Source organism: Pagrus pagrus (genome assembly GCF_965226575.1).
Source record: "Pagrus pagrus genome assembly, chromosome: 3".
Taxonomy (NCBI): Eukaryota; Metazoa; Chordata; class Actinopteri; order Spariformes; family Sparidae; genus Pagrus; species Pagrus pagrus.
The window spans coordinates 5513855-5537266 of NC_140187.1; the positions used below are offsets into that span (position 1 = coordinate 5513855).

General features: G+C 39.8%; 2 protein-coding genes across 6 annotated transcripts; one reads left to right on the plus strand and one right to left on the minus strand.

Annotated features, from left to right (window-relative positions):
• Positions 1 to 135: 135 nt before the first annotated feature.
• On the minus strand, positions 136 to 22963 carry LOC311254708 (caspase recruitment domain-containing protein 8-like). Of its 5 annotated transcripts, none has more exons than XM_084348615.1 (11): positions 19412 to 19767; positions 18568 to 18691; positions 18166 to 18319; positions 17604 to 17704; positions 6533 to 6568; positions 6171 to 6226; positions 4522 to 4739; positions 3450 to 3721; positions 2722 to 2835; positions 2488 to 2629; positions 136 to 2047 (listed from the first exon to the last, which is right to left on the minus strand). In XM_084348615.1, exons 1-11 carry the CDS (start codon positions 19519 to 19521, stop codon positions 1728 to 1730), a joined length of 1647 nt encoding a protein of 548 aa, XP_084204741.1. In that variant the 5' UTR covers positions 19522 to 19767; the 3' UTR covers positions 136 to 1727. The 5 variants fall into 5 exon arrangements, with proteins under 5 accessions (XP_084204741.1, XP_084204740.1, XP_084204739.1 ...); XM_084348612.1 differs by lacking the exons at positions 136 to 2047; positions 2488 to 2629; positions 2722 to 2835; ... (2 more) ...; positions 6171 to 6226; positions 6533 to 6568 and adding exons at positions 12407 to 12985; positions 13389 to 13530; positions 13626 to 13739; ... (2 more) ...; positions 17193 to 17248; positions 22896 to 22963 and having other exon boundaries at positions 17556 to 17704; positions 19412 to 19540; XM_084348611.1 differs by lacking the exons at positions 136 to 2047; positions 2488 to 2629; positions 2722 to 2835; ... (2 more) ...; positions 6171 to 6226; positions 6533 to 6568 and adding exons at positions 12407 to 12985; positions 13389 to 13530; positions 13626 to 13739; ... (2 more) ...; positions 17193 to 17248; positions 19994 to 20081 and having other exon boundaries at positions 17556 to 17704; positions 19412 to 19540.
• LOC311254723 (nitric oxide synthase-interacting protein-like) lies at positions 20177 to 21752 on the plus strand. Its single transcript, XM_084348639.1, has one exon. It carries the CDS (start codon positions 20378 to 20380, stop codon positions 21287 to 21289), a length of 912 nt encoding a protein of 303 aa, XP_084204765.1. The 5' UTR covers positions 20177 to 20377; the 3' UTR covers positions 21290 to 21752.
• Positions 22964 to 23412: the final 449 nt, after the last annotated feature.

The following is a 23412-nucleotide window of genomic DNA, read 5'->3' on the forward strand; positions in this document are numbered from 1 at the left end:
TGAAGAAGAAGAATATGTGTCTGAGAGAGAAGAAGCAATACAGTTGGCAAAATGGAGGTAAGCAAGGTTTTTTATTTTGTTTTAACGCGCTACTTTGCAATAGTTTGTGGTAGCTTATTGATCAAATGTAAAACATGCAGCAGTCTTTACATATTTACTTTTACTCTTCCACAACCTTATTCAAGACAAGTTGTATGGGAGTATGCATCAGTTATACATGTGGCCCCTGGTTTGTTCCCCGTATTGTTTTTAATTAAGATTTTAGCACAGAACTGTGACTACGACCCCTGAATGAAGATGAGTGATGAGTGATGCTGAAGAGAACAAAGAGATCCAGCAAAGTGCTGTGTAATCCAGTTATTTTTTCTTTACATATGCATTTAAAAAGTTGTCGTCTCGGTCCAAATCTAGTTTTAACATCTTGGAAACGTGCAGAGACAACCAGCCATCTTTAATTTACCAATCAAGTATAAAAACGTCAAGTGCAAAATTTGTCAGTTGATAATTTCAGGGCAGCAAAAAATCAACAGATTGGATTTTTTTTTTTTCCCAATCAGGTCATTTCTTTTAGCCATTTTATGTACAGCTCCAGCTTTAGGCAAGATATCGGCATCTACCACTTTTTACCACTAAGCCTCCCTGATTCACCGCAGATCTTTAAAAATCTGACTTAATCAATAGCTTCCATGTGATGTGACCCAGTGACTCCAGACCAGTGCTGAATTGTATGGGACAAATGAGACACACCTGTTTTTATTCAATTCTACTGCTTCTTCTATTTTATATTTTTATATTATATTTTCAGCTTACACTAAGTGATGTGAGAGTGTGAGGACGCCTTCACAAGTAACCGGCTTGGTTCACTTACAACAGAACTTCCCAGTTAGTGTAGAGAAAGTCAGATCAGCCTCAATAAATGAATGTATTTCAGGATTCATACATAAATGACATAAAAAACATTCCAATACACACAAAAAACATCATTGTATAAAAATATAAAAGCAAAACATTTTCTTGTTTTAAATAAATGTAGTAGAAATATGTAAATATACTATGTATTTAAAAGTATTTACAATTTTCATCAAAAACATCATTTGAATCGTTACATTTATACACAGACTGTTGAACCTGCATTTACACACTGATTCATTCACTCATCTGTAAACTTCACTGCATTTGTGTGGGATTTTCTGAGACTCTCCTGACGTGAATCATTTCATAAATGTATTTTTATTTTCCCTGATGAGCGGCTGAAAAGCTGTTAAAACTGTTGTGCTTTCATCCTACTCTGTTTACTTTGTTGGTTCATTAGGTCCATTAAAAGTGTTTCAGTGATCCCACAGTAAAAAGCTCCAAATCATGTACAAGCTGCTTCCTTTTCGTCTCTTCCAGTTAGTCGTTATTCATAACATGTGATTTGCAGTCCAACAATAATAATAATACTTCATACTTAATACTTAATCTTTGTGACACCAAACAACATGAATATACAAACTAGAAGCATTAAAGTGCTGCATGAACTTCTGGCAGTCACCAGAATTTGATTTCCCCACGTGGGACCTGATGATGCAGGATGACAATCACCAATATCTTTACTCCTCTTGGTCCGTTTGTAAAAAGTCAGTGTGAACAGGAGCCGGACCAGAAATGAGCCAGACTCCAGGTGTGAAAACACCCTTAAACGACTGTTTACAAAGATTCATCATCACATGTTTCTTGATTTTTCTTCAGCTTAACTTTAGAGCTCTGGATAGATTTGGATCCACCTTACGGAGAGCAGCGATCAGGACCCAGCTGGCTCCATTTTCCTTTTTTCGTACTGTGTCGATCAACTCTCGTGCTTTATCCTGTATGACTGGTTTTGCTTTAACTGACTGCATTTCTTCATCATTTATAAAGTCCAGTTCAAGAAGTTTATCCAGAAGCTGGTTCAGAACAGGTCCAGACACTCGTCTTACAAACTCTGTCCGAACTAAATGCAGCCTCTCCTCTGCTGGGACCCTCTGCTCTGCTGGGGCATTTCTTCCTGGAATTCTCCTTCTTGAATCTGGAAGATACCCAGGCATAAATATTTTAATAACCAACATCTATTTGAAAGTAAAGCACAACATTTTAAGGTTCTACTGAAAGTAGAACTTCACTCAGTAGAGTGCATACCTCCACCAAGGCCCAACAGTCCCCTTTAATTCAATCAAGCCTAATCTAATACCAAATGAAACATATTTAAATCCGCTAGATGCAGATTTTTATGTGTCTGCATCAGATTGTCCTCACTCTTAGATTCCAGCCACCTAAATACACCCAAAAATTCCTGCATCTGTCCATTTAACTGGATCGGCACCAAATGTTAATGAGGTCTGTTCTGGACTGTTCACTGTATCCTTTCAGATTTGAATGCATCAGAGACAGAGCACACACCCTTCAACATCACCGCTTCAAATCTATTCTATTGCTTTCTGTTGTTCCATCAGGTGGATGAAGTCTTACCAGTGAGATCAACGTCATGCTTCCAGACCACCATCTGTCCTTGATCTGTGACTGTTACAGTCACTTCTTCGGTGTTTGTAGGCAGGCGGACCTCAAACGTTGGGTCGTAATTTGGTCCAAACTCCAGGTCGAAATCTGCACTCTGAAAACCAAAGTGTCAGAATCTTTATAGTGTCCAATGATGAATCGTGTCAGCATGCTGCAGCACTAACACAGACTGTTTCAAATACTCACTGGAGGCTGTATTTTAATGGCCTGAGGACAGTGAAGAGTGTAACTTTGATCCTCAATGAGTTTACATCTTGAAGGAACCTGGATGTTCTCTGAATATCGCTGCTGTTTGCTCACCTGAAGATGACATCAGAACATTTTATCATTTAAACAGTTTCTCTTCAGTAGAGCCTGACATTAACAGGCCAATTATATCTCATCACAGATAAATCAGTATCAGTGTATTTGTAGGTCGCCAAGTACCCACATATACTGCATCAGTAGAGTGGGGCTGCAACTGGGGCTGGGAATCGTTCGAAACACTCTCGATAGTGGTACCTTGACTTCGATACTGGTTTCTGAACAATCCTTTCTTCAGTACGAATACATTCATTAAAAAATATGAAACATCAGGGTCCACTCACTTCAGAAGATATTCAAGACCTGAGAGCAGCTAGGAGCTGCTTGCTCTGTTTTTACAAGTGAATGTGGCAAATTATTTTAATGATCCGTTATCAAAACAAGATGAATAACACGACATAAAATTCCCTTATTGTGTTTCCCTCCATCACATACGTTGAAGGAACATTAGGTAGGGATCTCTTAACATCCAGTATGAACAGGAGAAATCACTACAGCAAGAACACGCTGCTCAGTTTTCATGTGAACATATTACTCTTGTTGTAAGACATATTGTAAAGTCGTCCTTTAGGAGACAAGTTTGGACTGACAGCTGTAACATGAAGCTTTACCTCGTCCAGATGGATGTTCCTCGGCAGGAGAAACACGTTGAGTTTTTGTCTCTGTGTTTTTGTGTTTGGTTGTCCGAGGAACAGCAAGACCTTGCCGCTAACTGGTCTCATTTTGTTCAACAACCATTTAAAAAAACTCTTCACTAAGCCAAAGAAACTGAAGTGAGAGATTTTGACAACCACATGAGTGTCTGTAATCTCCAGCGGCTCGAGGAAGTTCATCTCATCACCAGTGATGTGGACGACAGACAGCAGACCTTCAGGCAGCGGAGCTGTGAAAACACAGAGCTGTGAACTTTTGCTCATTACAACTAAAGTCCTAGTTGTATTGAGTTTTCCAGAACATTGAGCTGATTCTTTGTACAACTGTTGTCGAGGTTGAGCAATTTATTGAACACATATTCAGTGATGGAGGATGGGAAGCCGGTGACAGACTGTGTCCTTACTCCTACAAGGAGAAGATAAATTGTTGCGCCTGGAGAAACTGCTAGTCCAAATGAACAATACATGAAAATTGTGCAAAATAAATAAAAAGAAAATAGTTTATTTTTTAAAATAATATTCAGATGATAAATTGTGACAAATTTGGTGGATGGTGAACTTTACTCTTACACCATCCAGTTTTGCTTGAAAAGTACTAGTACTAGTATTTTCTTGCCTAATGAATTATCATTAATCAAAATACATTTTATGTTGAAAAAGTTATGATCTCATTGTTTCAGCTCTGATACAGTCATGCTGTATGTCACAATAAAAAATTCACAACTTCAGTGCAAAATGAAAAATGAAGGGCAGTCAGATTCTCTCAGCACAGCAGTTGCCTTTTTCTTTCTCCTGATGAAATCTCCTTCACATCACAACTTGAGCTTCCTTTTTGTTTCAATCAGGGTTAGGAAAAGTGGTTAGGAAAGGACATATGATGAGACTACTGCACCACACCCTAAGAATGTATAAATCATCAGGATGTTGTTTGTTCAGACTGTGGCTGTAATGAACCCTGCAGCCTGTAGGGGGCAGTAAAAGGACTAATCTAACAAAACTCTTTATCAACGCAGCACAATAAAGTCCTTACCATCCATAACTTCACAGTGAGGCAGGTGGAGCTCACAGACAGCAGCATCCTCTGAACACTGGATATTGAACAGCAGCCCTGCAGCCATCTTGTCAGCTGATCTGAGGACGCCCTCATCCCATTGGACAGTCCTGTACAGCAGCTCCGCCTTCTGAACCATAACAAACACCAGTCCAGTCCATTCACACTGGAACACACCTGGACCAGAACACCTGAACCTGTAGGACAGAGAGGAGCTGTTAACAACAAGCCAGTCTGTCGTCAAAGGATCTGTTAAGACGTGCAGATGCTTGCTGTTTTTATTCAATACATACGTTGTGTTTTACATGTTTAAATCTTCCTTCCTGCACAACCTGCAACTTTTCTGCTCACAGTGACACACCACAAATTTTAAAATGCAAGAAATTAGCTAAACTGTAAATGTTGAAAGGAGCTGAAGTACTGAAAGGAGTCGACTAGTTCCCTGTACAACGAAGCAGGATCGACACTGCCAGGCTTCCTTTGTGTGAGCTGGCTCTACAAAACCTAAAACCTCAGTCATGGATTACAGGTAACAAATAGTAAATAAATAAATATACTGTAATAATAAATAGTGTTTATCAACCTGCTTTGTTAACCCAGCCTTTCTTTTTCAGGCTCTGTGCACGTTCTGAGCCTTTAAACTGTAAACTTGATAAAGCATATTCACATATTCTGCTCAAGAGTTTCAAACAGGTCTGACAGTCACATATTGAGGTATATGTAGTAATCTGTTTACTTTCATTGACTGAATATTATCTGTGATAAATGCCAAGAGACTGATCAGACTTCAGCAAATCAGGACCAAGCATAAAAACATAATCCACAGTGGAAACGTTTGGAGGAATTACACTACATTTAATTTGTCATCGTAGGCCACTGATTTATAACAGTGAACTTTTGATGTATATTTTGTGACTTCTCTTATAGCAAGCAAGGGCAAATCACAGTCTTCGTTTTCTTGACGTTTTGCGACTGAATTGGGGATATTAAGCTTTCAGGCTTTCAGCACCCGCTGCATGGAAAACACTACAAACACATTTTGTAGTTCAGTAAGAGCAACAACAACCTTACAAATAAAATAAAACAATATTCTTGCTCAGATTTTCTGCAGGGCTGATTGAGCTCCATAATCTGGACCAGATTATGTCTGCATGTTAAATTAGCATGGTGATCTCTCTAGATTAAAGGGGCAATATCTAATTTTTGGAGAGGAAATTCAAACTTTTACATTATTAATAAGTTTATAAGAAATATTTATTTTTTCCATAACTGAATAAACAAGCTGTTCTCAGAGGAAAATAAGGTCCCTAGAACACTGTTTGAAGCTGAAAGGTGGCAGGGTCCGCCACATATCAACAAAGTGAAACATTATGAAACTGTGTTGTCCTTTAAGGTTAGTCTGTTTATTCAGTCATGAAAATGAAAACAGTTTGTTTATTTAGTTTGTTTAGGCGTAAACAAAAGTCGCTGAAGATCTTCCTCTTCTGATTAAAATGTCTTCCCCAAAGCTACAGAGTGAACCTTTAAAAGAGAGCCAGGTTTGTGACAGAATAGATTCAACATACCTCGCTAATCCACTAATCTTGCTCTGTAGTACATATCTTATAGAGCATTTGATGTTTCGTTACCTGTATGATGTCTTTCCAGACTCAGTTAGTAGTTCAGGTAGGAAATGTTGCTTGTCCTAAAATGAAAAGAGTCACAAAATTAGTTAATTAAACTGGACGGGAGAGTTAATTAAAACACATTGAGATGGGGGCAAAGACTGCAGCTCAACTCTCCCAGTGACGTACAGTTTAGTCTATATGCACTCCTTCATATTTATTCATCAGTTCATTATCCCTTGTTAAAAATATTATTATTCAGTGAAATTATCCTGCACAAGTGAAGCCTGCAGGACTGTGATGGACAGAATGCAGGAGGTAATGAATACTAAACTCTGGCTGCGGTGAAACTAAGAAACCTCGGTCTAAAAATGTGACAAACTGACATTTGTATTTTGAGCCTCTCCACACAGAAGCTGATGCTGCTGGTTCGACCTCTCTGGATCATCAGGACACAGTTGATCCACTTTAACCTCTTTACTCTCCTCTCTGATGTCCTCAGACACAGGGAGGTCTGGCTCAGATGTGGATGGATCTAGGGGATGGGAGACACAGCAGATGTCAAACTTTCAGACATCCTGGTGACCCAACATTCATAAACTTGTAACAGCCACGTCCACAGTTCAAAGCTGGCCAGGGCCCTTTGTAGCTTGTCTTTCTACCCATGCTTCTATTGGCAACCCTCCAATAAAGCCAACATGTAGAAAATCAAGTCAAAAGTTCAAGGCCAAGTGCAGGTATGTTTAAGTCAAGACGAGGTCCAAAGGGGGTCAATGCAAATTTAAGGCCAAGTCCATACTGTATAATTAAAGAAAATTAACGAAGAAGAGAGATTCAACCCCTAATAAGTCTTGCATTGATGTAAAACAAATACAAGACATCATCATTTCACAACATTTAAAACAGAAAAGAAAACAACGCAAAATATTTGCTGCTGAAAGTGTCACTAACACACAGCAGCCAATCTTACAGTTACACTTTAATAACAGTTTAAGTTTCTTTACAATATTCCTGTAGGCTTTTACTCACGTCTTTCATGTCTGTCAGGTGGAGCCCTGTTGACATTGCCAGGATGGCTGTCGAGTGGAAAGAATTGCCTAAGATGACTTAGATCGTACATGGCAATACTTCTCTTTATATTTTCCATTTTGTTGTGTAGATCTTCAAGGCGTTTCCTCTGTTGAGTATAGTTCGGATGATTCTTAAAGGGATATGAAAAAGCACAGTCACAATCTGATAATGTACTCAGATACATGATGATCAAGATACTTGATAGTTGTTACCTTTTTTATTTTCAAATACTAAAATATAATGGGGCACTTTTTAATCAAGGTATTGTGGAACACAAAGAACAGATTTGTGTGCATCTTTTAGGGAATCTACCTTCTTCATTTCTTTGAGTTGTTGGACCTGTTTTTCAAGCTCATTTTGAAGCTTAGTTGAGATGAGCTCTAACTGAGCATGCAGACGCTGGTACTGACTGTACAAGGTGTAGAAATCATTCTTATACCTCTGACGCTGCTCCAGAGAGCTTATCACTGTGTACTTCCTTGGAGGGAAAGGAGAGAAAATCTTAGTGAGAGAGTTTGTACATAGGTAAAAAGTAATCACCTTCCAGACGAGTGATTTAGCAGCATTTCAGAATAATCTCTGTGGTCGGTTGCTTAGTGAACCTTCACTTTCAACAATCGAATTCAAAATGCAGTACCGACAATTTTCTTTACAAAGACGCCTCATGGAGGAAAAACTGAACTGAATGAACTAAAGTGATAACATTGCCAAAGATCCTTTATTGATTTTCTTGGGAAGATGGTTTACTTTGTAACAAACTGAATTTGAAGTTCAATTCAGTTTTTCCTCCACGAGAAAACCATCTTCTTAAATAAATCAATAAAGGATCTCTGAAACTCTCTCCAAGGCTGTCGGAGTTACCTTCGTACCAGTCTCTTGTTTATCTTGGTGCACACAGGATAAGTCTCTGTAATTCAGTGAGTCCATCTTAAGTCTCTGCACTTGTTCTGCATTATGAATATAAATCATTTAGCAGGACATTTTGTCTTCATCCTAAACACAGCATCTTCCATCTGGTCAGTTTACAGTAAAAAAAAAAAAAGAAAAGTGTCTTTCTCTGTGTCTGAGGGTCCAGTTACAGTACTGGGCTTGACGATCTTTTCAAGAGGATCTTGGGACAAGTCACTATCCAAAGACAGCTGCTCCTCTTCAGAAACATGACTCTTCTTCATACCTCTGTGGAGACAGTCGTGTTCAACTGAACTGATTTGTTGATTGGTTTTTAAAAATAAATAAGATTTGGCAAAAACAATTATAGAAAAGCTTCTGTTCTCTTTTCTGTTTGAAATCCAGCATTCAGTCTGCAATGAAAATTATTTTTTCTCTTTATTTCAGCTCCTCTGCTTTCATTAACACTAATAAACTGCTGTGGTGACAATAACTGTGGTTGACCAGCAGGATTTAAAAATGTCATCACTTTGTCATTTTATCCTATGGGACATTTTACACATCACATTTTGTCACAATAAGATACAATATCATAATTTCGTCCAAACGACTCCAAATAACACCAAAGTTATCTGGGTGAGTAAATGATCGTATTTTTATGCTAGAAATAAGGTCCAGGTTGTAAATAATGGTAGTTCCCCTTTAAATGCAATTCATTAAGACTTTAAGTCAACATTTTGTCTTCACCCAAGATGCATCATTTTCTATCAGGTCAGTTTGAAAACATTGTCTTTCTTTGTTCCTGAGGATCAAAGTTCATTACTGAACATTGGAAGATGATCTCTAGAGCCGTCAGTCTTCACAGACAGACAGTCGGATTCTCCAGTACTCTGATTTCTGTCTGTTGTACTGAACTCTGCAAACACCAGGACATTTTTATTCATAACACATGAATCCTTCTTAAATTCTCTACTAAAAGTCATTAAAGATGTCTAAAAACACAAAGTGCTGCTACTGTCGATAATAAGGTGGTTTAAAAGTTTGTAAAGTCAGTGACAGCTGTCACAGACACTCAGAGGGAGATGTGAAAAATTAATTCTCTGTGTCACAACGTTTTGCAGCAAACACTGAATTAGTTAGTATCAGTTCTCTTACTTTGTGTATGATGATCCAGGTTCATTACTGAACATTTGAGCATATTCTTCAGACCAGCTACTCTTCATAGACACATAGCCAGATTCTCCAGACTCTGACCTCTGTCTGTCGTATTGAACTCTGCAAACACCAGGACATTTTTATTCATAACTCATGAATCCTTCTTAAATTCTCTGATTCAAATTAAAGTAATGTAAAATGTCATTTTAGACATATTTTCAACATCAGTCACAGATGTAGAGAACTTCTTGTGGGTCAAAATGAAAGTTGTGATCACAGCAGCTAACAGAATTGCAAATGATCACATTCTGTTTTACTCGTGTTTTACACAAAGGCCCAACTTTGTGGGAGTCTGGGTTGTAAGTAACTGCTAAACCAGTTGCTGGAGACACTTGACAACAGGATGTGTGATCTGGTTATAGCTTGTGATTATGAAATAGATCTGCCAACTAGTGCTTGCTCAAAAATATGGAGGTCTGACAGAGTATTTCTTCAATTCCTGATGCGTAATGTTACCCTTACATTTAGCAAATGGCAAAACAATCAGCAAACACTGAATGAGTTAGTGTCAGCCCTCTTACCGTTTAAATACTTTTTGTAGAAGATGATCTTCAGAGCTGTCAGCCTTCACAGACAGACAGCTCGATCCTGGAGACTCAGCCCCGTCCTCCTCTTCCTTCACAGAAACACTCATCTTCTGGTCTGAAGTCAGTCTGAGAAGATAAACAGTGTAATAAAACCACCTGGTCAGCTTTCTTTAAGTCTGTGCTCGTTTAGTCTCAATGTGGATTAATCATTATATCAGGACTTTGCGTCCACAGATTAATCAAATTGTCGAGTTCATAGAGTGGTGTAGTTTGTTGTCCTAAAACCCGGTGTGACAGTTTAACTGGTGAGGGTCCCAGATGTGCTGGAGGAGTGTTATGAGAATAAAAAAGTAGCCTCATTTGATAATAAATAAAACACATTTGTATCACAAGTTGATCTGGGCGTCTCCCGCTCTGCCACAGCTGACCGACCCTCACGCTGAGTTCGGGCTGGATATCAACATACTCTGCAGACTGTTTCACCAGCAGGCTGTATGACAGAGTACACCGTTTTCACATCGACTTGGCGCCAGCTTAATAGCGACGATGATAACAAGTGTCACAAGTTAACTTGGACGCTGCGCACTCAACGCCACAGCTAACAGCGCTTGAGCTGCTCGACGTGAACAAATGCTTCAGACTGTTCCACCCACCAGCTGTATGTAAGTACAGACAATCATGACAAAGATATAAGGGCCGACAACATGCACTTTTGGACGATTTATTGACAGTTGCGGGGTTTTTTTTTGGACAGGCATCGACACAGTCACCTACACTGTCATTGTGCGCTCTGTAGCGTTCGTTGTGAAGCGGTTTGCTGGTCGCAGCCGCCGGCATCTCCGTGTGGAATAGTGGTGTTCAAGCCACGTCAAAATTAATATTAATTTACATGGCTTGGATCAATGAGCAGGGTGATCGGAATGTTTTTCCTGGTTAGCGGACAGGGCCGAGGACCCCTCTCGAGACGGGATTCTCAAACCACTCAGCCTCCAGCACATCTGGGACCCTCGCCACCGGAAATCAGAGAGGAATTTTTGCACTTCCGGTTCCCTCAACTCAAGAGTTAACGGATTTTTTTTGATTTGGTTTTCAGTTAAATGCCTGAAAGAATGTCTGTGGTGATCACAGGCTGAAGATATTTACTATGACATAAAATACATCATTGAATGTCCTACAGTTTAATTATAAAGCTCTTGTCTGTCTTAAAAACGGCGGTGTGTCTAAATGACACTGCAGAGGTTGTCGCGGTCATTAAACACAGCGAACAGGAGGCTCATCTACTCACTCTAGAAAACTGACTCAGAGACTTAAATAATACAGATGTTGTTTTCACACTCACCTCAGACCTGCTGCTCCGCCGACTCAAAATGTCTGAACCGACAGACTGAACAGTTTCAGGTCCCCCCCTCCCCCTCCCCTCACTATGGTGTGTGTGTGTGTGTGTGCTGCTGTTTAACATGAAGTGTTTATGAGCTGACTGAATCAAAATGTTGGTTTCACACATTTCAGATGGAATTATTGTACTTTTGCTTTTTCTAGTTACTTTGCAGATTCTGATTATTAATACAGAATTTATTGATGAAGTGTTTCCTTATGATTGTTGAGCAGGATGTCCCCAGCCTGTAAAAGTCAGGTACTAGTTTCTCCTTTGTCTTTTAATGCATCTTACAAAATCCACACACCATCTCCTCTCTTGTGCATCACTGTAGGTGAGTGAGATGTTTTTTCAGAGGTTCAAAGCTTATTGATCAAATGTAAAACATGCAGCAGTCTTTACATATTTCTTTTTACTCTTTCACAACCTTATTCAAGACATGTTTTTTGTGAGTATGCATCAGTTATACATCTGACCCCTGGTTTGTTCCCCCTACTGTTTTTAAATAAGATTTTAGCACAGAACTGTGACTACGACCCCTGAATGAAGATGAGTGATGAGTGATGCTGAAGAGAACAATTAAGATCCAGCAAAGTGCTGTGTAATCCAGTTATTTTTTCTTTACATATGCATTTAAAAATGTGTCGTCTCGGTCCAAATGTAGTTTTAACATCTTGGAAACATGCAGAGACAACCAGCCATCTTTAATTTACCAATCAAGTATAAAAACTATCATCACGTGCAAAATTTGTCAAAAATTTTTTATAATTTCAGGGCAGCAAAAAATCAACAGATTGGATATTTTTTTTTTCCCAAACCAGGTCATTTCTTTTAGCCATTTTATGTACAGCTCCAGCTTTAGGCAAGATACCGGCATCTACCACTTTTTACCACTAAGCCTCCCTGATTCACCGCAGATCTTTAAGAATCTGACTTAATCAATAGCTTCCATGTGATGTGACCCAGTGACTCCAAACCAGTGCTGAATTGTATGGGACAAATGAGACACACCTGTTTTTATTCAATTCTACTGCTTCTTCTATTTTATATTATATTTTCAGATTACAGTAAGTGATGTGAGAGTGTGAGGACGCCTTCACAAGTAACCGGCTAGTTCCCAGTTAGTACAGAGAAAGTCAGATCAGCCTCAATAAATGAATGTATTTCAGGATTTATACATAAATGACATAAAAAACCATTTCAATACACACAAAAAACATCATTGTATAAAAATGTAAAAGCAAAACATTTTCTTGTTTTAAATAAATGTAGTAGAAATATGTAAATATACTATGTATTTAAAAGTATTTACAGTTTTCATCAAAAACATCATTTGAATTGTTACATTTATATACAGACTGTTGAACCTGCATTTATTCCAGGTGTGACCCTAAACAGACAGCTGTTGTAAAGATTCATCATCACATGTTTCTTGATTTTTCTTCAGCTTAACTTCAGATGTCTGGAAAGAGTTGGATCCGCCTTACGGAGAGCAGCAATCAGGACCAAGCTGGCTACAGTTCCCTTTTTTCGTACTGTGTCAATCAACTCTCGTGCTTTATCCTGTATGACCGGTTTTGCTTTAACTGACTGCATTTCTTCATCATTTATAAAGTACAGATCAAGAAGTTTATCCAGAAGCTGGTTCAGAACCGGTCCAGACACTCGTCTTACAAACTCTGTCCGAACTAAATGCAGTCTCTCCTCTGCTGGGACCCTCTGCTCTGCTGGGGCATTTCTTCCTGGAATTCTCCTTCTTGAATCTGGAAGATACCCAGGAAAAAAATATTTTAATAACCAACATCACTTTGAAAGTAAAGCACAACATTTTAAGGTTCTACTGAAACTACAACTTCACTCAGTAGAGCGCATACCTCCACCAAGGCCCAACAGTCCCCTTTAATTCAATCAAGCCTAATCTAATACCAAATGAAACATATTTAAATCCGCTAGATCCAGATTTTTATGTGTCTGCATCAGATTGTCCTCACTCTTAGATTCCAGCCACCTAAATACACCCGATTTTTTCCTCAAGATTCATTATTCACTGTGAAATCAATCAGTGTTAAATCAGTGCATCAGAGACAGAGCACACACCCTTCAACATCACCGCTTCAAATCTATTCTATTCCTTTCTGTTGTTCCATCAAGTGGATGAAGTCTTACCAGTGAGATCAACGTCATGCTCCCAGACCACCATCTGTCTTTGATCTTTGACTGTTACAGTCACTTCTTCGGTGTTTGTAGGCAGGCGGACCTCAAACGTTGGGCCGTAATTTGGTCCGAACTCCAGGTCGAAATCAGCACTCTGAAAACCAAAGTGTCAGAATCTTTATAGAGTCCAATGATGAATCGTGTCAGCATGCTGCAGCACTAACACAGACTTTTATTTCAAATACTCACTGGAGGCTGTATTTTAATGGCTTCAGGACAGTGAACAGTGTAACTCTGATCTTCAATGAGTTTACATTTTGAAGGAACCTGGATGCTCTCTGAATATCGCTGCTGTGTGCTCACCTGAAGATGACATCAAAACATTTAAACAGTTTCTCCTCAGTAGAGCCTGACATTAACAGGCCAATTATATCTCATCACAGATAAATCAGTATCAGTGTATTTGTAGGTCGCCAAGTACCCACATATACTGCATCAGTAGAGTGGGGCTGCAACTAGGGCTCAGGGCTAGGTAACTCAGGGTCCACTCACTTCAGAAGATATTCAAGACCTGAGAGCAGCTAGGAGCTGCTTGCTCTGTTTTTACAAGTGAATGTGGCAAATTATTTTAATGATCCGTTATCAAAACAAAATGAACAACACGACAGTTTGTTCTGCATAAAATTCCCTCTTTGTGTTTCCCTCCGTCACATACGTTGAAGGAACATTAGGTAGGGATCTCTTAACATCCAGTATGAACAGGAGAAATCACTACAGCAAGAACACGCTTCTCAGTGTTCATGTGAACAGATTACTGTTGTTTTAATATTGTAAAGTTGTCCTTTAGGAGACAAGTTTGGACTGACAGCTGTAACATGAAGCTTTACCTCGTCCAGATGGATGTTCCTCGGCATGAGAAACACGTTGAGTTTTCGCCTCTGTGTTTTTGGGTTTGGTTGTCCGAGGAACAGCAGGACTTGGCCGCTAACTGGTCTCGTGTTGTTGCTGTTCAACAACCATTTAAAAAAATCCTTCACTATGCCAAAGAAACTGAAGTGAGAGACTTTGACAACCACATGAGTGTCTGTAACCGCCAACGGCTCGAGGAAGTTCATCTCATCACCAGTGATGTGGACGACAGACAGCAGACCTTCAGGCAGCGGAGCTGTGAAAACACAGAGCTGTGAACTTTTGCTCATTACAACTAAAGTCCTAATTGTATTGAGTTTTCCAGAACAAAGAGCTGATTCTTTGTACAACTGTTGTCGAGGTTGAGCAATTTATTGAACACATATTCAGTGATGGAGGATGGGAAGCTGGTGACAGACTGTGTCCTTACTCCTACAAGGAGAAGATAAATTGACTGCTAGTCCAAATGAACAATAAATGAAATTGTGCAAAATAAATGATGGGCCTGAAAGGTAACTTCAATTAATAATCATTAATCAAAAATAATTTTCTGTTGGAAAAGTAATGAACTAATTGTTTCAGTCATACTTAATGTCACAATAAAAAAAATCACAACTTCCGTGCAAAATGAAAAATGAAGGGCAGTCGGATTCTCTCAGCACAGCAGTTGCCTTTTCGTTTCTCCTGATGAAATCTCCTTCACATCACGGTTTAACTTCCTTTTTGTTTTAATCAGGGTTAGGAAAAGTGGTTAGGAAAGGACATATGATGAGACTACTGCACTACACCCTAAGAACGTATAAATCATCAGGATGCTGTTTGTTCAGACTGTGGCTGTAATGAACCCTGCAGCCTGTAGGGGGCAGTAAAAGGACTAACCTAACAATTCTTTATTAACACAGCACAATAAAGTCCTTACCATCCATAACTTCACAGTGAGGCAGGTGGAGCTGACGGACAGCAGCATCCTCTGAACACTTGATATCGAACAGCAGCCCTGCTGCCATCTTGTCAGCTGATCTGAGGATGCCCTCATCCCATTGGACAGTCCTGTACTGCAGCTCCGCCTCCTGGACCATAACAAACACCAGTCCAGTCGATTCACACTGGAACACACCTGGACCAGGACACCTGAATCTGTAGGACAGAGAGGAGCTTTTAACAACAAGCCAGTCTGTCGTCAAAGGATCTGTTATGATGTGCAGATGCTTGGCTCTTTTATTCAACATACGTTGAGTTTTACATGTTTAAATCTTCCTTTCTGCATAACCTGCAACTTTTCTGCTCACACTGACAATCATCCCATCGTCCAACAGACAGAAGTTCACCACAAATTTTAAAATGTAAGAAATTACTGTAGCACCCCGTTGCCACAAACCAAGGTATCAACGCCCTTTAAGGCAGATGCAGACAGACAGCAGCGTAAGTTTGCAAAAGTAAAGCGTTTATTCAAGAGGCAGGTCGATTCCAGGTTCTCTCTCTCTCTCTCTCAGCCCAAGTGAGATAAATAAAAAATAAATCAAAACTACAAACAAACAAAATAAATACCACCAAGGCAGTGGCTCACTAACTGCAAACACAACACAAACAATCATCAATAATCCGTCACAAAACAACATAACATGACTAAAGAAAAACAACAAAAAAATACAATTAACATATTACACTCACCAGCGGCACAGTCAGCCCTCCCACAAAACCCTCACACAGACGATCTGCCCAGGCAACCCGTCACACAAAGGCGAGACGCCTCCCCGACACTGGGGCTTCCTACAAACAGATTCGTCCATTAAAGTCATTATGAGAACGCACCCGGGATGCCGCAACATTATCGCACGCCGTTAGATTTTTACTCACCGCCGTCCCAGTCAGCCACCCTCTCGACCCACGGAACACAACAGCGTGCCAGTCCTCCGTGAAAGGACAAAACCGGAAAAATGACCGCACGGGTCGCCAACAGGTGCCTTTTATCATACAATCAACTCATTCACCGGTCCGACCAGACCACACACCTGCGTCAGTTCCACCCGGCCACATCACCTAGACTGTAAATGTTAAAAGGAGCTGAAGTGCTGAAAGGAGTCGACTAGTTCCCTGTACCACTTAAGCAGGATTGACATTTCCAGGCTTTCCAAAACCTAAAACCCCAGTCATGGATTACAGGTAACAAACAGTAAATAAATCAATAAATATACTGTCATAATAAATAGTGTTCATCAACCTGCTTTGTTAACACAGCCTTTCTTTTTCAGGCTCTGTGCACGTTCCCATTAAAAGGGGCATTTCACTGCATGTTCTGAGCCTTTAAACTGTAAACTTGATTAAGCGTATTCAAACAGGTCCGACAGTCACATATTGATTCTATAGCAAGCAGATTTTCTGCAGGAGTGATTGAGCTCCATAATCTGGACCAGATTATGTCTGCATTTTAAATTAGCAAGTGATCTCTCTAGATTAAAGGGGCAATATGTAATTTTTGGAGAGGACATTTGAACTAAGTATTATAATATTGACATTATTAATGAGTTAATAATACAAACTAAGAAATATTTATTCCATAACTGAATAAACAAGCTGTTCTCAGAGGAAAATAAGGTCCCAGAACAGTGTTTGAAGCTAGAAAGATGGCAGGGTCCGCCACATATAAACAAAGTAAAACAGTATGAAACTGTGTTGTCCTTTAAGGTTAGTTTGTTTATTCAGTCATGAAAATGAAAACAGTTTGTTTATTTAGTCTGTTTAGGCGTAAACAAAAGTCACTGAAGATCTTTCTCTCGCTTTCTTTCGCTACAGAGTGAAACTTTAAAAGAGAGCCAGGTTTGTGACAGAATAGATTCAACATACCTCGCTAATCCACTAATCTTGCTCTGTAGTACATTTCTTATAGAGCATTTGATGTTTTGTTACCTGTATGATGTCTTTCCAGACTCAGTTAGTAGTTCAGGTAGGAAGTGTTGCTTGTCCTTAAATGAAAAGTCACAAAATTAGTTAATTAAACTGGACGGGAGAGTTAATTAAAACACATTGAGATGGGGGCAAACACTGCAGCTCAACTCTCCCAGTGACGTACAGTTTAGTCTATATGCACTCCTTAATATTTATTCATCAGTTCATTATCCCTTGTTAAAAATATTATTATTTTTCAGTGAAATTATCCTGCACAAGTGAAGCCTGCAGGACTGTGATGGACAGAATGCAGGAGGTAATGAATACTAAACTCTGGCTGCGGTGAAACTAAGAAACCCCGGTCTAAAAATGTGACAAACTGACATTTGTAATTTCAGCCTCCACACACAGAAGCTGATGCTGCTGGTTCGACCTCTCTGGATCATCAAGACACAGCTGATCCACTTTAACCTCTTTACTCTCCTCTCTGATGTCCTCAGACACAGGGAGGTCTGGCTCAGATGTGGATGGATCTAGGGGATGGGAGACACAGCAGATGTCAAACTTTCTGACATCCTGGTGACCCAACATTCATAAACTTCTAACAGCCACGTCCACAGTTCAAAGCTGGCCAGGGCCCTTTGTAGCTTGTCTTTCTACCCATGTTTCTATTGGCAAACCCTCCAATAAAGCCAACATATAGAAAATCAAGTCAAAAGTTTAAGGTCAAGTGCAGGTATGTTTAAGTCAAGACAAGGTCCAAAGAGGGTCAATGCAAATTTAAGACCAAGTCCATACTGTATAATTAAAGAAAATTAACAAAGAAGGGAGATTCAACCCCTAATAAGCATCGAGGCAAAACAAATACAAGACATCATCATTGTCAACAGAAAGTTGAGTGCTGAGTGTCATTAACACACAGCAGCCAATCTTACAGTTACACTTTAATAACAGTTTAAGTTTGTTTACGATATTCCTGTAGGCTTTTACTCACGTTCAAGTCTGTCAGGTGGAGCCCCGTTGACGTTGTCAGAATGACTGTCAAGTGGAAAGACTTGCTTATGAAGACTCAGGCCGTACGTGGCAATACTTCTCACTATATGTCCCAGAAATTCAAGACCCTTCTCTTGAGTATAGCTCAGATAAGTCTAAAAGGGATATGAAAAAGCACAATCTGATAATGTACTCAGACACATGATGATCAAGATAGTTGATAGTCCTTTTTTATTTTCAATTACTCTTGATGTAACTGATTTTGGATTGTCTGAGAAGAAGAGACATAAAAGGGCAAAGGACATGAATAAAACTGAATCTGTAAAATATAATGGGGCACTTTTTAATCAAGGTATTGTGGAACACAAGGAACAGATTCGTGTGCATCTTTTAGGGAATCTACCTTCTTCTTTTCTTCGCTTTGTTGGACCTGTTCCGCACGTTGGCGATTACTGTGCTCAATGTCGAATTCATACATATACGACCGAAGGTGAAGCGGCTCCGGAGAGCTGATCGCTGCGTGCATGCTTGGAGGGAAAGAAAATCTTAGTGAGAGAGTTTAAAAGTCACAAAGTATGTATACATTTCTCTTTCAAGTATTTGGCTCAAGTGAGAGAAAGAATGATCGTTAGAGGGAGACTTAATTAGAGGTAATAAGGCCTCGTCCACATGGACATAGGTAAAAAATAATCACTATCTGTGGAAAAAAATGGTGTGTGAGTGTGTATGAATGGTTATAGCTCCTGATGAGCATGTGGCACTGTACATTTTATTTGGTATTTGGTAAAAACAATTATAGAAAAGTTTCTGTTCTTTTCTGTTTGAAATCCAGCATTCAGTCTGCAATGTAAATTATTTTTTCTTTTTATTTCAGTTCCTCTGCTTTCATTAACACTAATAAACTGCTCTTCCAGTAGAAGTGGTGACAATAACTGTGGTTGACCAGCAGGAATTAAAAATGTCATCACTTTGTCATTTTATCCTATTGGACATTTTACACATCACATTTTGTCACAATAAGCACATTAATTCTTGGGTTGTGGCCAAAAATGTTCTTTTGTGAAGACACAGTGACCTTTGACCACCAAATCTAATCATCCTTGAGTCCAAGTGGACATTTTTGCAAAAATCTGTGCCATTTTTTACATTCAGCACTAAATGCAATACATTAAGACTTTAAGTCAACATTTTGTCTTCATCCAAGATGCATCATCTTCTATCAGGTCAGTTTGAAAACATTGTCTTACTTTGTTCCTGAGGGTGCAGGTTCATTAATTAACCTTTGAAGATGACCTTTAAAACAGCTCGATCCTGGAGACGCAGCCCCGTCCTCCTCTTCCTTCACAGATTCACTCATCTTCTGGTCTGAAGTCAGTCTGAGAAGATAAACAGTGTAATAAAACCACCTGGTCAGCTTTCTTTGAGTCTGTGCTCGTTTAGTCTTAATGTGGATTATTATTGTTTCAGGACTTTGCGTCCACAGATGAATCAAATTGTCGAGTTCATAGAGTGGTGTAGTTTGTTGTCCTAAAACCCGGAAATCAGTTAGTATTTTTGCACTTCCGGTTCCCTCATCTCAAAGTTAACGGGTCCTTTTTAATTGGTTTTCAGTTAAATACCTGAAATAAGGCGTGTGGTTACCACAGGCTTAATATATTTACAGGTTTTGTTCTACGAATTAAAATACATCATTAAATGTCCCACAGTTTAATTATAAAGCGCTTATGTGTCTTTAAAACGGCGGTTGCTAACAAGTGTCTAAATGAGACTACAGAAGTTGTCGCGGGAATTAAACGTCATCACAGCGAACAGGCGACTCGTCTACTCACTAGTCCGTCTTTACGGGCCGACTTTAGTTACAAACTACTGTAACTTTAACTTTACAACTTGTACATTGATCAGTTTGTAGAAAACGTGTAAAGTAACTGTGTAGTAAGAAGACACTGCTCCCGACTTGCTCTGACGTCATGTACGCGCCGGCAACGATAACCTCGCGAGATCAAGGCGGTCGAAGAAGGCGGAAGCAGCAGCAGCAGCAGAGGAAGAGGAAGAGCAAACGCAAGACGACGACGACGAAGCCTGTTGTGTCGGTGGTCTGGTGCCTGTGAAACACATTTCTTCCTCAAGTATACTCTCTACCCACCTCTGCGCTTCTAGATTAACCAGCTGGCCGAATTTGAAAAGGGGAAAAACCAACAACAACGACCGGAACTATGACGCGCCATGGGAAGAACTGCACGGCCGGAGCGGTCTACACGTACCACGAGAAAAAGAAAGATACGGCGGCGTCTGGTTACGGAACACAGAGCATACGACTTGGCAAAGATGCAATCAAAGACTTTGACTGCTGTTGCCTGTCTCTGCAGCCCTGCCAGGATCCTGTGATAACTCCCGACGGATACTTGTATGAAAAACAGGCGATTCTTGAATACATTCTGCACCAGAAGACAGAAATTGCCAAGAAAATGAAGGCGTACGAGAAGCAGAAGCGAGTGCAGAAGAGCAACAGCCAACTTGAGTCCAAGTCAGAGGAAAGGGAGAGGGTGGAGAGGTTCAAAACCAGGGAGAACAGCATTGTGTCCAAACCCATCAACCCGTTCACATCTGGGCAGAACAAAGGAAGTGAGAAGGGCGGCACAGACAGCTCAGCAGCAGAATCCTCCGCTGGTTCTGCTGCCTCCTCCAGCCAGAGCCTGCCCAGCTTCTGGATCCCTTCACTGACCCCAGAGGCCAAGCCCACCCTGGTCAAGAAACCAAGCAAGGCTGTGTTATGTCCCATGTCAGGACGACCCATTAAGATGAACGAGCTCATCGCAGTGCATTTCACCCCACTGGACTCGAGCCTGTCCCGAGTGGCCCTGCTCACCCGCCAGGACAGATATGTATGTGCAGTGACCCGAGACGTCCTGGGCAACAGTGTTCCCTGTGCTGTGCTGCGACCCTCGGGTACCGTGGTGACTCAGGAGTGTGTGGAGAGGTTGATCAAGAAGGACATGATTGATCCTGTGACTGGTGACAAACTGTCCGACAAAGACATCGTACCACTACAGAGGGGTGGAACTGGCTTTGCTGCCTCCGGGGTTGACCTCCGTGCCAAGGAGGCTCGTCCAGTGATGCAAGTGTGAGACGATGTAGGATCTGAGGACTGCACAACATTATCTCCAAAAGTTCATGTGCATCCTAACTATAGTTCTGTGGAGTGCAAAGGATGAAATATTTTTTGAAACATACTCCTCCCAGCGTGTCGAACACTTTTCATCTATTTTGAAGGACTCTGTTGTTTGCTTGCGTACTTTTCTTGTTCCCATATATAACTGATCATTGCTTTTTCTTTTCCCATCATAAATGTTTTGTAGTTTATGTGAAATATCCAATTCCCCCTGAGATGTCCTCTTCTCTTTAAAAGGCTGATTGTGGCTTGACTGACTGTCCGTAAAAGACAGAATCATTATTATATTTTATTATTATTTCAAGCTTAGGTCTGTAACAAAAGACACAAAAATGATGTGGCCACTACCGATGTGTGTGGGTGGGGGTTGAAATAAAATTTCAGGAAAAAAAAAAAATGTGGATGTGGTGTGATTTTTACTATTTAATCTCACAGATGTAACAAATAGAAATACAAACGTTGTACCAATGAATTAATCATACTTTTTAGGTTCACGGTTTTGAGGTCATACAAAGTGGATTTTTCTAAAATGATAACTACTTTTCACTGCGGTCTAAATTTGTCCATCATAACTTTTGATTTGTTTTGATTTGATGCCGCTGTTATGATTGAAGTGAGAATCAGAACGACTGGGCAGATGTCAGCCCTTGGAAGTCATATTTATTAAATAATTAATGCCTGCAAAGTAGATTTATGTAAAGACACTGTCATTTATAAATCATACAATCCCTAAATTTAAGAAATTGAACTACTGAATTAACTCCAAACGTTCTCACAGCTACACATGGGGAGGACAAGCAGCAGAGGTTTCTTATAATCTTTATCTATTGATGTAGTATATATTATATATATTATTATATATTTGTAATTATATACAGTATATATGTGGGAATATGTGTGTATCTGGCATTGTATTATATCCTTTGTTCTTTTTGTCTGCCTTGTAAAGCACTGATTGCTCGTTTTGATAAGTGTTATATAAATAACCTTTATTATCATTATTATTATTATTATTATTATTATTATTATTATCAACCACACAAAATATGTTTGTTAACCTTCATTGCACAACATGAGATTCATATAATCTAGCATTAAATATAACAATTACACAGAAAATTAGGATTTCCGACAAGACGTAGTGTTTGTAGTCCTAACTTAGAGCCAATCAGCTCTTTGATCAGGCGACAGCCAGCGTTTCCCGTCATGCCCTGAGGTCCAGTCGGTGGAGAGCAACTGCGCTCCTCAACGGGAGGAGCAGGCACACTTTGCTCCACCTTAATTATTAAAAAGTATGGTACCGGTATCGGCGACACCGGCCCTGTATTTACTTGGTATCAGATAATCTTGCAGTATCGCACACACCACTCGTGGAGAAGTGCGGGTCGCTCCTCAGATATTGAAGCTCGTATGTGTCTTAAAAACGGCGGTGTGTCTATCAAGTGTCTAAATGAGACTGCAGAGACATTAAACATCATCACAGCGAACAGGAGGCTCATCTACTCACTGTCGAGAAAACCGACTTTAATGTAAAATAATACAAATGTTGTTTTCACACTCACCTGCCTCAGACTTCCGTCCTGCACCTGCTGCTCCGTCGACTCAAAATGTCTGAACCGACAGACTGAACAGGTTTCCTACCTGTTCACTGTGACGTGTGTGTGTGTGTGTGTGTGCTGCTGTTTATGAGCTGACTGAACTGAAATGACTTTGAATCAAAATGTTGGTTTCACACATTTCAGATTGAATTATTGTACTTTTGCTTTTTCTATTTGTCAACATTAGCTCCTTTTCAGATTCTGATTATTAATACAGAATTTATTGATAAGGTGTTTCCATGATTGTTGAGCAGGATGTCCCCAGCCTGTAAAAGCGAGGTACTAGTTTCTCCTTTGTTTTTTAATGCATCTTACAAAATCCACACACCATCTCCTCTCTTGTGCGTCACTGTAGGTGAGTGAGATGTTTTTTCAGAGGTTCAAAACTTATTGATCAAATGTAAAACATGCAGCAGTCTTGAAATTTTTTTTTTTACTCTTTCACAACCATATTCAAGACGTGTTTTTTTGTGAGTATGCA